Source organism: Ailuropoda melanoleuca, chromosome 12, assembly GCF_002007445.2.
Source record: "Ailuropoda melanoleuca isolate Jingjing chromosome 12, ASM200744v2, whole genome shotgun sequence".
NCBI classification, from domain to species: domain Eukaryota; kingdom Metazoa; phylum Chordata; class Mammalia; order Carnivora; family Ursidae; genus Ailuropoda; species Ailuropoda melanoleuca.
Genome location: NC_048229.1, coordinates 2511103 through 2525246, shown reverse-complemented (window position 1 = coordinate 2525246; position 14144 = coordinate 2511103). Strand labels below are relative to the sequence as shown.

The 14144-nt window shown below is 56.5% G+C and overlaps 1 protein-coding gene across 1 annotated transcript in view; it reads right to left on the bottom strand.

The window, feature by feature from the left end:
* Window positions 1–554: 554 nt before the first annotated feature.
* Window positions 555–14144, bottom strand: part of TMEM132D (transmembrane protein 132D) — a 540026-nt gene continuing 526436 nt past the window's right edge. The window contains exons 6-9 of the mRNA XM_034639208.1: window positions 11615–11820; window positions 9341–9617; window positions 6712–6903; window positions 555–3225 (exon numbers count right to left, since the gene is read on the bottom strand). Of these exons, the coding sequence (XP_034495099.1) occupies window positions 2041–3225; window positions 6712–6903; window positions 9341–9617; window positions 11615–11820 (1860 nt within the window). The 3' untranslated portion in view covers window positions 555–2040. The remainder of the gene's footprint in view (window positions 3226–6711; window positions 6904–9340; window positions 9618–11614; window positions 11821–14144) is intronic.

Sequence of the window (14144 nt, the reverse complement as noted above, 5' to 3'; positions counted from 1 at the left end):
AAGACAAAGGACAGCCATAAAGCCGCTGAATGCAAACTTTATATTTACAGTCGGTAAGTGTATAAACATATATTACATTCTTACGATCTACAATACATTCGGCAGGGAGATGAATCTGAGAGTGGGCAGCGGCTGCCGCATTAAACAGGACATCACGCGGGTACAGATGGAAAGAAATATCAGGAGAGCTACTGAAAGCAAAGGACCGTCATTGAGAAGGGGTGACAGTTTAATCGCCCCACCAGACACGGTGAGTCAACTCGGGGACAGGAGCAGGTGGCTTACAGCTTCTGGAATCCCAGGCTTAGAGCAAAAGGGGAGCACCTCAGTTGGGGGGAGTACTAAGGTGGGAAGGATAAGCTGGAGGAAGGGACACCCATGATCCAAGGAGAATTCAATTATATGCATTAAGGAGGGCTGTGGGGGAGAGGAGGAGGAGGGGAGGAGGAGAAGAAGAAGAAAGAAAGGGAGGGAGGGACACAGGGGAAGCAGAGAAATAGAGTCAGGGAGACACAGGGACAGAGAGACACACAGAGAAAGAGAGAAACCAAAGAAGAGCATCTCAAAGCAGAGAAACAGAAAATGACAGAGGAGAGAGAGCTCCCCCCCTCCCCTGCCACCCACCCTGCTTCTCCGCGGCTCTCCTTGCCAGGGGTCCCGCTGCCCTTCCCCGCCTTGGCAGGAGCTCGAGCCGGGGCAGGAATCCACTCATCTCTCCCCCTACCTTAGTGGCTTCCCATGTGTCCAGGGGTTCGGGAGACATTCAGAGTCATTCTGACTTCAAGCAACAATGTTAAAGCCCTCAGGACAGACTGGGGCCGCCCTCTCTCCCCCAAGTGCGGGCACCTCCGTCCCTCCAAGGGTCCAAGCCCGCACAGGGGTGAGGACAGGCTTCCTGCCCGGCCCCCTGCGGCACAGCAGGGCCCTGGCTCTCCCCGGCCGTGCACTCCACCTTCGTCCACATTTGTCTCTGCAGCCTTGGACGGGAGACCCGGTGTGGCCGTCCGCAGGGCCATCACAAAACGGCTCCCTCATCTTCCCAGAGGCGCAGGGGGATGAGTGTCCCTTGGTGTCGAATTCACCGCAAGAACCGCGAATCCTGAAAGACCAGCCTCTTCAAGGAAAGGACATGAGTGATGTTCACCTGGTGGAGCCACTGGAGTTGACCGACCGGCCACAGAGGTGGGGGGGGGATGCTGGAAAAGTCCCCCATGCCCACAAGCGAGCGATGGCTCTTAGACAGCTGGTGGGGAGAGGAGTGCACATTGGAGCACAGTGGACTTGCCCGAAAAAGCCCAGTTCCTTGAACCAGGTTGACATTCTGTGCCCCATATCCCTAGTTCACAAATAAAGGGATGTTCCGAATCCCCCAGGGGGCTGCTCCTTTGCTCTCGGCCTCTCCTTACAAAGATATCCGTGGCCTATTTGCCCACGTGGGCCCCTTCTGTCCCTGTCAGCAGCTCCTGGTCAGTCAAGAGGCCGCGCTGGTCTTTGGGCGATGACACTCCGCGATGACGCCCCCCCCAGGCGCTCCCCGCTCTCTGGACGTGGCCCCTGGTCCCACCCACGGCGGGCTGCACATCCTGGCTCAGATGACTCACTGCCTCCCGTCCATCCACTTGCCCTCCCTCCAGGGTTCTCCCGGAGTCTGCAATACTGAGTTATGGACCCACGTGGTCACTGTACCCAAAGGGCTTTGATTCCACAGAGAAAGAGAGTGAGGGACAGAGGGGGGCTGCTCTTCCCAGGACCTCTCAGAAGCTCAGTGATTCAGAACTCATTTTTCTTCCAAGTTCTACAAATCGTGCCATGCACAATCCGCCCCTTAACACCGGCCGAGACACCGGATGCCAGAATGTGAGCCTCGATCCCGACATGGGGCCACCCCAGCCGAGCCGGCGCCATCTGCCAGGGCTGTGCTGATAGGGGCGTTCTTATCCTGTCCTGTCACTTCACTCCTTTCCCGGGGGTGCCCTTGCCGCACATCCCCAAATTAAAGGCTGAGAGGTGAGCGAGAACCCATGTCTGCGAGCGTCTGGCTTACACATCCTCGCGTAACCTTTCCATGCAGCCGTGGGGCTGTCTGCTTTCCCCGGGGTCCAGATCCTGGCAGACCCAGCTCATGTCCTCACCGCTGGTCAGTATGGAGTTCATGGTGGGGCATCCTTCATCCGAGGGGATGGTGGCGAAGGTGGTAAATTTTACTCTTTTCCTTTTTGAGGTAGGGGACGTCGGGGGCTCGCTCTTCTGACCCTTCCCGTCTGCAACGGTGGGGCCCGAACCCTGGAACAGCGGCCCGTTGATGCTCTTCTGGGAGTCTGTGCCGAGGAGGAGATACTTACTCTCTTCGAAATCCATGCCCCTGTCAATGGCAGTGATCTGCTCCTCCTGGCAGGATGCGAAGTCGATGTGGTTCTCCAGCAGCTCGGAGCGGTGGCTCAACCCGACCCAGTCGTGGGAGTGACTCAGACCTTCTTGCTCCTCGAAGGGAACCTGTTTGTGCCTGTATTTCAGTGCAAAGGCCACACAGTTTATCAGGAAGACCAAAATGGCCAGGCAGAAGACCCCCAACAGAGCGTACATGCCGATCTCCAAGTCGCTCAGCCCTTTGGATGCCTGCGTGAGGCCACTCTCGTCCGCTTCCCCGTCGCTTCTGGGCAGGTCCCCCTGGGTCGGGAAGCTGGTGAGGTCGATGGGGGTGGTCTGCAGGTGGCTGTCATCATCTAGAAGGCTTCCTCGGCCGTTCTTTCTCTGGAAGGTTGACCTCTCTGTCGTCGACCCTCTTCCTTCCATGAGGCCCATGGAAGAACTGCTGTAATACTGTCCCCCCTGACTCCCCCATTCTTGCAAGGGTTTTTTGGGTCTTCTGTCACTGACGTTATTTTCCAGGTGAACTCCTGCCCCAGTGTGTCTGCTGTCGCTGGTGTTGGGATTCGCATCATTTTGGCCAAACTTAACTTTGATGTTGGCTGTTCCCACAGCCAGCACGCTCTTCCGCTTGGATTTCTGGCACGATTCACTGATGACCATTTCGACCTTTACCAGAGCACCCTGCCCTTCGGCTTCCGCAGAGATGATAGGCCACTTGAATTTGGGGTCTTGGTGGATGGAGACCACCTTCTCGTCCAGGGAGGTGGTCATCAAGGAGAAGTCTTTCCCATCGTAGATATCCAAGGGAGTGATGGAACCATCACTGAACTGGACCCAGCAACTGATGGCCGCTTCCTGTTGAATAAAATAAGTCAATGAGCACAGGCCCCAGGGCTCAAGGACACCAGGTCTTTGTGCAGTAGACATTCGTGGCGAAAATCATACAGCAAGAACAAAGGAACGCCTTTTCAGCAGAGCAAGGCTAAGAGACCGGGCGCACGAGGGTCATGGAAGAAAACCAGTGCATTTGGAGGTGGGAAACCAAAGAACACAAGCACGGCCTTGACATGAGAGTGAAGCGGGGCCCATGCTAAATGCCCCATTAGAAGATCTGCTTTTCTTCCCCGAGGGGTCGAAAGAAAGACGGGGCTTTTAGGGGTGCAAGGTCTGCTTATGTGGAACCGCAAATTGCACGTCAAAGGGTGTGCCTGCTTAGTGGGATCATTCACGAGTGTCACACATTTCAGGGGAAAATATTTATGACATAACTTTTAAGCTGCTTTCATCCTCAGTCTCCGCTCATTACTCACAATGGAGATTACAGCTCCTGGTCCGGACAGGGGCACCAGACGTGCCGCAGGCTTCGGTGCTGTTGCTCCTGCTGCGCCTGGGTCTACGGGGGCGGGTCTGTACGGGTTTCCAGACGCAGTGTTGACTCAGAGACAGGGAGTTACGCCAGCCAGGGAGACACGCACTCTACGTGGACTGTGTCTGCCACCCTCTGTCCCCTCAACCAGCGGGGGAGACGGGGAGACCAGGGAGTGGCCAGGGCCAAGGTCTGCACATATCTCTATCTCTTGCCTTTTTGCTTTGTTGCTTTGGATCAACTCTCCTTGGCACTGGTTGGACCAGGCAGACCGTAATAGAGGAGATACTCTCTGATTGAATGTGAGCCTTTAATTTCAAGGAAGAGGTCATTGTGCTGGACTGCGAACTGGTGCGCCCGTTGTTCCCTCCCTCCCCCAGATCTCAGAGAACCTGCTCCACCCCAAGCCCGGGAAGATGACTAGCTTGGAGAGACACGTGCGCCCGCACTCCTGGCCACGGCGCCACAGCGGACCGGACTGGGGGCAAGGGGGCACAAGGTAGCCTTCAGAGCCGTTCATCTCAGCAGCTCTGAGCCAGTGAATCTCTCTCTCTCTCTCTCAAAAATTTGAAATAAGACAGAGAGGGTGGAAGCCTGAGCTGCAGGAAGATGCATGGGGACTCACATAAAACTGGGGGGTGGAGCCCACCTTGGAGCCACCACAATGGATCAGGGATAAGCAAATGCTTGTGCCCAGCATTAGTACAGGGAAAGAAAAAGAAATTCAGCAGAAGGAAGGCACAGGGCAGGGAGTGTGGGCTGGAGAGACTGCCGAGACCCTGCCTCTCCCGAGTTCCCACAACTGGGGTCTGGGGGAGCCCCCAGTTCTGGTAACAGATCCCTCATGTTTCAAGCTCGCTTGACTGGATTTCTCTTTCTGGCAACTAAAGAGCCCCTGAGCATGACCGGAGCCAGGTTTACCCCGGTGCTGTCTGGTGTCTGGAAGGAGGAATGTGACCGGAAGGGAGCTCCTGCTCCTTCTTCAGCACCGCCAGGAAACACGGCGACCGTCAGGCGTTGGCTCCGGCAGCCGCTAATTGCAGAACGCTGCCAAGACGCATCCCGAGAGCCCCTGGACGTGACACCGACTCACCAGGCTNCTCCTTCTTCAGCACCGCCAGGAAACACGGCGACCGTCAGGCGTTGGCTCCGGCCAGCCGCTAATTGCAGAACGCTGCCAAGACGCATCCCGAGAGCCCCTGGACGTGACACCGACTCACCAGGCTCTTCTAATCCGCCAGGAAATCAGAGCAGGAGACTCAAACGCCATTGGATTTCTTGAGACTGAAATGTCAGAGCCAAGTGCACGCAGGGACTAAGGGCCATCCAGACCAAGTACGGAGCTGCCCGCAGGGGAGCGTGCTCGGCTCTGCATGTCGCAAATGGGTTAGCTCTTTGGTCTTATTCTAACNTGCCAAGACGCATCCCGAGAGCCCCTGGACGTGACACCGACTCACCAGGCTCTTCCAATCCGCCAGGAAATCAGAGCAGGAGACTCAAACGCCATTGGATTTCTTGAGACTGAAATGTCAGAGCCAAGTGCACGCAGGGACTAAGGGCCATCCAGACCAAGTACGGAGCTGCCCGCAGGGGAGCGTGCTCAGCTCTGCATGTCGCAAATGGGTTAGCTCTTTGGTCTTATTCTAACCGTGTCTTCTTGCTTCCTTAACTCCTGGTTGGCGGTCCCCTGCTTTTATCACCCCATGAAGACAGAAATCAGCCCCGGGTTATTTCTCCTTTGTTATCTGTGCCTTGCCTCCTGGATGGCATCCCGTCCTGAGAAAAAGGAGGCTTGTCTTTGGCAAGAATTCATATTTCTTACTGGAATCATCCACGTTAAGTGTTTTATAATCCAAGCTTCTGCACACAAAGGCCATGGCAAAGAGGCAGAGCGTAAGCGAACACAGGCCGCGGAGCGCAGAGGGACGGGTGCAGGCTGGGGAACAGGAGGGTTCTGTGTGTCCTGGGATGAGTCCGGCTCAGCTCAGAGCACGGTTGCAGCCTCAGCGGTGCCGGGGGAGCGGGTGCCGGGGGACACCTGCCAGTAAGCATCCCCACCCAGAAGGGAAGCTGCCAGGAAACCCCCCACCTGGGCTGGAGGCCCTCCAGCAGCCCTGCGGGAGGACAGTCCCGCTTCACGAGGCGCAGAGAGAATCAAGAATCGGCAGCTGGAGGCCACTGTCTTGTTGCTCAGCAAGGTTCACCCGAGACTCCACATCCCTCTAGAAAATAAAGCTTACTCTCCTCTAACGAGGGAGGAGCCCATGTGACAGTTGCGCATGTCCTATTTCCAGCGCCCGTCGGGAACCGTCGCATCCACACACACATCCGCGCAGGTCAGCGTCAGTGCACGGTGTCCCGTTCAGAGAAGGGCGATGCTGGCGGACATCCCCACGGGGTCCTCACTTCCGTCCTGAGCTAAACCGTAAGCCTGGCGAGAGTGACTCGACCTCCCAGCGCCCCAGACCTGCTACCCCACTTTCCTTTCAGGGACACGGCAGCAGCCCGTGGGCACCTCCCCGGAGGCCACTCCACCTCCCTGGGGCTGCGGGGGCAGCGGAAGAGTGTGAGACGGCCCAGGTGACTCCGGCACTGTGGTTAATGGAGTGGTGTCCTTGTCCAGTCCCTCATCTCCTGGAGGCCTATGATCCTGGACCCTGGGCAACCTTTTTTTTTTCTTGCAGCTCTGTTTAGGGGAGCTAGGAAGCACGTGCCAGAGAGTTGCCTGCCTCTCAAACCCCTTTCAGGCTGAGAGACCCATGACGTGGGACCCCACTGTTCTGGGGGACCCCCGATTAGTGACTCCACCAGACGGATAGCCTGATCTAATGTGTGACCTCACCCCACTCCACTGACTTCGCATGATGTGTGACCCGCTCATTGAATAACCCCACCTGACATGTGACCTGGCCCCACATGTGACTCCTCCAGATGCCTGACCCACCTGCTGTGTGACCCCAGCCCCACCTCCATACCTGTCTGGGCCTTTGCAGAAGCTCTTGAGCTGCCGCAGTGGCAAAGATGGCCCTGTTGCTCCCTGGGCTGAGCTGCAGGGAGAGTGACAGCCCTGTCACCAGCTGGACCCCGAGGTCCGTGATGGTCACCTTCTCATCCAGCACGGTGATGGTCTTTTCTGCCAAGATGGCGTCTGACAGAGGCGACAGGATCTGAAAGGCAGAACCAACATGGAAGGAAAAGCTTTCTGTGGTCCCAGAGTTTCCTCCCATGGCACAAATGATGCTCGTAGAGCCAGATGAATGAGTCAGAATGAACAGAAATGGGTCTTTCCCACTCATGTCTTCTTCCAAAAACGTATCTCTCTTGTGAAGATATGATGTATTTTTAAAGCAACAGCAAGACGGTGTCTGGCAGCAGATGGGGGGGACCTGACGCCCCACCCCACTCTACAGATGACCCCAGGACCCCCAGGCAGAGGAGGAATTAACACTGTCATTCACTGAGGGCTTGCTGCATGATTCTTGTACTGCACAACCATTTTCTATTATTTGTGCACGTGTGTATTTTATTTAGTTATTTTACTTAAATAATTGGTTTAAGAAACTTCACAGAAGCAAGGAAAAATGATTTTGACGCCCTAGTTACGTATTTCCGTGTTTCTCTCACACACGTGTGTGGCTGAGGGGAGACCTCTGGTCCACGTGTCACCTGAGTCACCCCGTGTGTCACGACAGCACACGTGGGAACCCATACCTTGGGAAACACCGAGCATCTGGGAGATCAGCTTGCATCCCCAGTAAACAGAGCTGCGAGTCCACACCATCAACGCCAACATCCCCGAGTCTCACTGCTCCTGCGGACACCTGTGGCGTCCCGGGGAAACCAAGCTTACGCTCCATTTAGACCCTGCAGAGGAAATCCTACTTTTGTGGAATCCCTGTCCTGCTCACCCCTCACTCAAGTCTGAAGGGTTGACTTTGCTCCCCACGAACCCTCAGCCTTAACCCTGGATGACACGGCTTCCAGCTTCCTTTAACCCACGTTCCTGACATGCTTCTCTCTGCGAGGAGGTATGATATTTATGAAGACGTATGTCGAGATGGCAGTTTTCCCAGGACCCCCGAAATTTGTGTATCGAGCTCCGTAATTCTATCCAAATACCACCTTCGGTCTCTGAGTCTGGTCTGCACAATTTGAATGGCAGTGAGCGTGAGTTACGAGTCCCCAGAAGGAAGCGGACAAGCAAGTTTATAGCTCAGGCGGGTTCAGCGGGAATAAAGCAAAGGGTTTCAGGACTCGCTGCCCCACCAGGACAGTGTCCACGCTGAATGCGTGGGAAGCCGGCCCACGTCCCCGGCCCTAAGCCCTGGCCAACGCCAGCACAGGGGCACAGTGGTTAATGCCGCCCCTGGTTCCCGTCCCCGGGCGTCAGTTTAGCCTGTGGACAGATGGTTGGAATTTAGCTCTTTGGTTTAGATCTTCCAACTGAAAGTCAATCACGGAGCTTTCAAGCTCTTGTCTAGGGGGACAGATAGGTTTTGTTTGATGTAAATAAAACTTCAAAATGGAATTAATGGCCACCCTTTAAAAAAATCAGAGGATTTCATACAAAAGAGTTCTCGCTTTTCCGGAAAAGTTGCAACATCTGAGCGTGCTAGATTTGCATTTCCTTTGGCGGCACCGCCCTCGCAGCACTCCTCACTGGCCCCTATTGTGTTCCCAGCACTTGGGGCCCAAGTGAGCTGCTGTCTTCCAGCTCACGCCCAGCCTGCTTTGCTCACTGTCACCTTCTCCGGTCTTAGAGATCATTGGAGCATGGGACCCCTGGGTCACTTCACACCCATCTATTTTCCTCCTTGAGTAAAATGATCTCTTTTAAATACTAGCCAATTTTCCAGAGCAGATATGCTTTAAATCTTGCTTAATCCAATACTTTCACTGACAAGGCTTCCTCGCACGCGGCTGTGTCAGAAATCCCACTGACAGGCTAGTAGCCCCAGCGGGGGCAGCTACTGAACAATCGTATTTCTTTGAAGACAGGAGGTAGGTGACTCAACCCAAGGGGCCTCCTGGAACAGCATTTTTGGGGAGTATCTGTTCCAAAACCCAGTGTTGTACCCTGTTCCTCCTCCATCCGTTCCCGGCTGCTGGTGCCCCCAAGACCGTGAGGGGCATAATAACTTTGTTCCTCTCCTCGGCTCGTTTCTGAGACGCCCTGTTTTCACGGGGCCTGGGGTGGGGCTTGAAACAGCATGGCATCACGGCGGGATGGAACGCTGTGACACGGGATGATGGTCAGTGGGGCAGAGGGCTCAGCGAGAAGCTGCTGGCCGTGCCCATGCCCACGGCTCCCAGGAGGCCAGCTCACGCCCAGAGCCTTCTCCTCACGACCCTAACACCCAGCATGGCATGGAGACAGACAGTGTACTGGGCTTTCAAACATGACCCATACAGAGAAGCTGTCCAGCGCTTGTCAAATGCAGGAAGTGAGGAATTCAAGACTCTTGTCACATCCTTACACTTAACGTTATTTAGGCGACAGTTTGCATCGCTCTAGAAATAGATGTCCTAAGCAATGACAAACAATCCTCATCTGGGCGGAGAAGAAGCAGGGACATAGAGGGTCCTTGCCCTGGGGCTGCTTACCTGAATGGTGGTCATCCCAAGCTCCTGGCCGATCAGGACTTGTCCCCCCTGCAGCTTGGCGATGCGGGGCTCCTCCACCTGCATGAAGTCATTCACCAGCTCTGTGATGTCCACCTGCCAGTCTGAGCCCAGCAGGTGGGCCAGGTGCCCGCCACGGTCCGCCGCCTCAGCCACGAACTGCGTCAGGACCCGCACCATGGCGTGCTGGTACTGGAGTGTGCAGCCACGACCCCCCCTCCTGTCGTCGTCCTCCTCTTCCTCGCTGTCCCGAACCGGCCTGTCAAACGGTCAGGTCAGGTTATCGGTACTGACTTGGGCCAACGGCAGGGGCTGCAAAGGCGAGCGGGCAGTGAGCCCAGCCTGGTGGGGCTCAGAGAGAACTCAGGTGATACCCAAATACCTGACCACAGGTGTGACACAGGTCCTGACCATCAGAAGGGGCTGGTGTGGTCAGCAGAGCTCTGAGGTGTCCCCAGAGCCCCACCTCCCGGAATGCACTTGGCGGAATCCCCTCCCTTTGAGTGCGAGCTGCGCCTGGTAACCTTCTTCCAGGGCAAGATTACAGCCAAAGTTAGGGGATGTCACGTCCAGGATTCGGCTTTAAGAAAGACTGTGACATCTGTCTTGCCTGGTAGTCTTTCCTTGGTTCTTCTCTTGCTTGCTCTGAGGAAGCACGCCTCCGCACTGTGAGCAGCCCCATAGAGCTTCCCATATGCTAAAGCAAGAGCCAACGAGGAACCAGGGCTGCCGACCAGCACGTGGGCTTGGAGGCAGAGCCCTCCCCACCCGAGCTCCAGACTGGCGTCTGTGAGAGACCCCGCTAAGCCATGCCTGTGTGCCCGATTCAGAGATATGGTGAGACCGTCACTGTGAGATCGTACGCGTCTTCGTTAAGCCCCTAAGTTTGGGGACTCATCATTACACTGTGCAGCATGAGTGACTAATCTGATAGGGCTGTGGATGACCCCCATAGCCCCATAAACCAGCGCGCGAGGGGTCAGTCTCAAACTCAAGGTAGTGTGACGGTAAGCACAGAAGGGACCGGGATGGCTTGGCTCGGGGGTAGATGTCAGCTGTTCCCCTCGTGTCTGACGCCTTCCATCCAGCCAGCCCTTTCTGGCACATCGCAGTCTCCATCTGAGCATCAGCTTGGTTCTGTGGCCGGAACTGAGCTGGACAGCCGTGACACTGCGATGTGCCACCATCAGACTCAGCCAGTCCTGCGGCACGTCCTCCCAGCAGCTGCCCGCCCTGCAGCTTCAATAACCACTCCTAGCCCCACCCGCCAGCTCAGTGGCCGAGACCCCGCAGCTAAGGAGAGGGTCCCGCCAGCTCAGTGGCGGAGGCCCCCACCACTAAGGAGAGGGTCACTGCCGAAACCATCTTCCAACCACACGTGGGACCCACAGCCTGCATTCTCGAAGCTGTCCCCTACCCCAGGGCACAAGAGTGCCAGCTGTCCTCCCTGCTGAGCATAGACACCAGGAGTGCTCCCTTGTCTAATTCCGCATGTGCTCACTTGCGACTTTCAGCAGGTGGCTGGCATGCAGTCCTTGGTCATGGGTTTCTCCAAGATGATAGATTCTCTGAACAAAGAGGCTGACCTCTTGCTACTCCCCTGGTACCTGGTGGCCTGTGTGGATAAAGGACACCTGTCCCTCTAGCAGACACCTCAGAGTAAAGGATCAGGCACACGGGTGACAGGCTTCTCACTTCACCTCCCCGAGACCAAGCAATCTCAGAGCTTCTGGGCTGGGGGCACGGAGCGGCTGCCCAGGTCAGCCAGAGCCTGCTCCCAGGTCTCTCTAGGGGACCTCTGTCTTTCGTGCCTTCCCAGAATCCACTGGTCTCTTCTGGTATTGACCCTTCAGTTCTGGTGGGGTTGACCTCTTCCGGGTGGTCTGGCTCCTGCCAGGGGACTGCGCTAAGGTCTCGCTGGACAGACAGTGTGCTCTATGTCCTCGACACAGTGACTGCATCGGGCATGGGCACACAGCCCAAGCGAGGCTCGTGTAACTCCGGGACCTCTGCTGGAGCCACTGGGGAAGAGAGGATGCACTTTCTGCAAGTCTGCAACTCCATGAGAAAAGCTGGTAGAGGACGAGCCAACACACAGCAAGCCAGCCCCAGAGGTGGGGACAGACTGCGTCCTAGGTGCCATTTGAATCCCTGGATCCAGTCATGCCTGGAGTCAGCTACCTGGCAAGTATGTGTTTTTAGCGGAAGCATATTCGACTCGGGTCTCTAATAGGGAGTCGTGACAAGCACACCCACCTCTTGTTGGAGACGATGGGCACCCTCCAGCCCTTGATCTGGTTAAGCTCGGTGTCCGAGACCTCGATCTGCAGCGGGAGCCGGGGCACCCACACGGTCATCTCCAGGGGGCTGCTCAGGTGCTGGTAGGTGAAGTTCACCACCACGTTCATCTTGCCTTTCATTTCCTTCCCGTTGACGAAGACGTAGTCACATCTGTCGGACACCTGGAAGAGGAGATGGGAGGGCGGTGAGACCTTAGGGTACCCCATCGGGCGGAAGAGCAGAGATGGTGGAAGAGGCGAGGGGAAGTACCCTCGCTCTTTGAGGGATGAGCCCTACGGTGGACACTGCTCTCTGCTTTCGGCTGCGCAGATGCTGTGGCTGTCTGACCGCTTCTCCTGGGACCCCTTCTTCCAGTTTGCACACAGACCCCCCACCCCAGGCGCCGCAGGCATGCAGCACTTCCTCTGGCAGATGGCCCTTAGGTGTCAGGAGCCGTGCCCTCAGCCTCTTGGCCTGCTGGCCTCTGGTGTGCCTGGAGGAGGGATGCTGTGTGCACAGCCACCCCCCCGAGGGCCTCCTGCAGGGCAGGCTGAGGCTAGTTTCATGGAAATAACCCTGCTCGGTTTCTCTCATCTGAGCATCATGTGTTCTTTTGCTCCCATATGGATTTCTGCAGAGAACCTCCCATCTCAGTCGTGGGGGCAGATGTGACCTATACTCTTCATGGTTCCTTACTGAGTCCCATGGGATTTCTCCCCACTTGCCCAGCAGGGGCGTTACCTCCTGCTGGTGTGTCTTCTGTGTGCCCTATCTTGCCTCAACTCCCTCCCTCCTCCTCCCCAGTTAAGTCCGTGTCCGGGCTCTGCACTCCAGACAGGGAGACGGAGGCACATGTTAGCTCATGCCATCCTCCGAGCAGCCCGAGACTGGGCACTTCCCCGTGGTCACAGCTCCTGCCCCATACAAGACTGCTCCTCCCTGTTGGTGTCTGAGAGAACCAAGTGCGGTGGAGGGACCACCTCCTTTTGTCTGTTTTCCAGCAATCCAGGGGCGTTCCTTCTCATCCTGAACGAGACCTGGGTAAGTATGCTAGGCTAATTCATGGCCCCAAAGATGTCAGGTCCTGAGTCCCCGGAACCTGTCAGTGTGACCTTTTCTGGCAAAAGGGACTTTGCAGATGTGGTTCGGTTAAGGATGTTGAGATGGGCAGATAATCGGGGGTTGTCCGAGCGGGCCCCCAGTGTCATCTGAGCGCCCTCACAAGAGGGAAGTGGAAGGAGATTGGCGGCTGTGGCAGAGGAAGGCCAGCCATGCGGGACGCCACGCTGCTGGCTCTGATGATGCAGGACAGGACGAAGGCACCTCCAGAAGCTCGAAAAAGCAAGGACGCGCCTCCCCCTTGAGCCTCGGGAGGGGGGGCAGCTGCGCACCTCTGCTCCTCGGGTCGCTGAAACTGCTTTCTGGCGCCCGCCCTCCAGAATGCTCCATGTGGAGCCCAGGCGTGTGCTGGTGTGTTCTGGTGGCCCTTGGACACGGGCACAAGCCCGAAGTGAGCGTAGAGGGAGCACCTGTGTTCACCAAGCACTTACCACGTGCCTGGACTATCAGCTGAGTGTGACACGTGTGGTCTCAGCATGTGCAAGCACCCAGGAGGCAGGGGGTTTTGTCCTCGGTTCATGGATGGTCAGTCTGAGGCCCTGAGATGTTCGGTAATGCTTTCCGGGGACGCACAGCTGGAAACGCAAAGCCCAGACTTCCAGCCAGGCCCCCCCACTGCCTCCTCCTGCAGGTGCAGCATCCCTGCCTGAACGGTCCCTGCGGGCTCGATTTGCAGAGGATGCGCTCCTCCCCCCAGCACTCAGAGGGGCGTGAAGAAAGCAAAGCTGAAATTATCAGGTTGTTCCCACATCATAAAAAGCATTTCCAATGAAGGCCCGTTTCATCTCTACGGTCAGGCAGCCAGGATACAAAACACACAAAGAGGCGCTGAGAGGCTCGGCGTCCGGGGAGGATCTGTAATAACTCTGGAGAGAAACGTGGACCCAGGCCCGTTGATGAGTCACAGGAGGCTGTCATCCTAAATGTCTGCCAATAGCAAAAGCACTTAAATCTGATTGAAAGGCCGAATGGAACGGCTCCGGCGGCTGTGTCACCACCGTGGCCTGGCCACAGCTCTCCTTGCCGTCGGCCCGTAATCTCAGGGTTTTTCTCTTTCAAGTCTTCCAGAAAATCAGGCTGAATTGTCACTGACTTGGGGAGGGAGAAGAAGGGAGAGGTGGAGGGAGGGAGGAGGAAGATGAGGACGGGCAGAGGAGGAGGAAGGAGGGAGGTCAGGCTTGTAAGACTGGTCTTCAGGGCTGTGGGCGGTTTCATGGATGTAACTTTCTGGGCCTCTTGTTGAAGGAGGAGCTCTAGGAGAAGGAGGTAAAACAGCATCTCAGGCACACCTGCCACCTCGATCCCCCCCGGGAAGGCGGAGCAGAGCAGGTGCCGGGGTAGACTGTGAATATAGAGCTAAGTCTTCCTGTCGTGTTTTGTTTTGCTT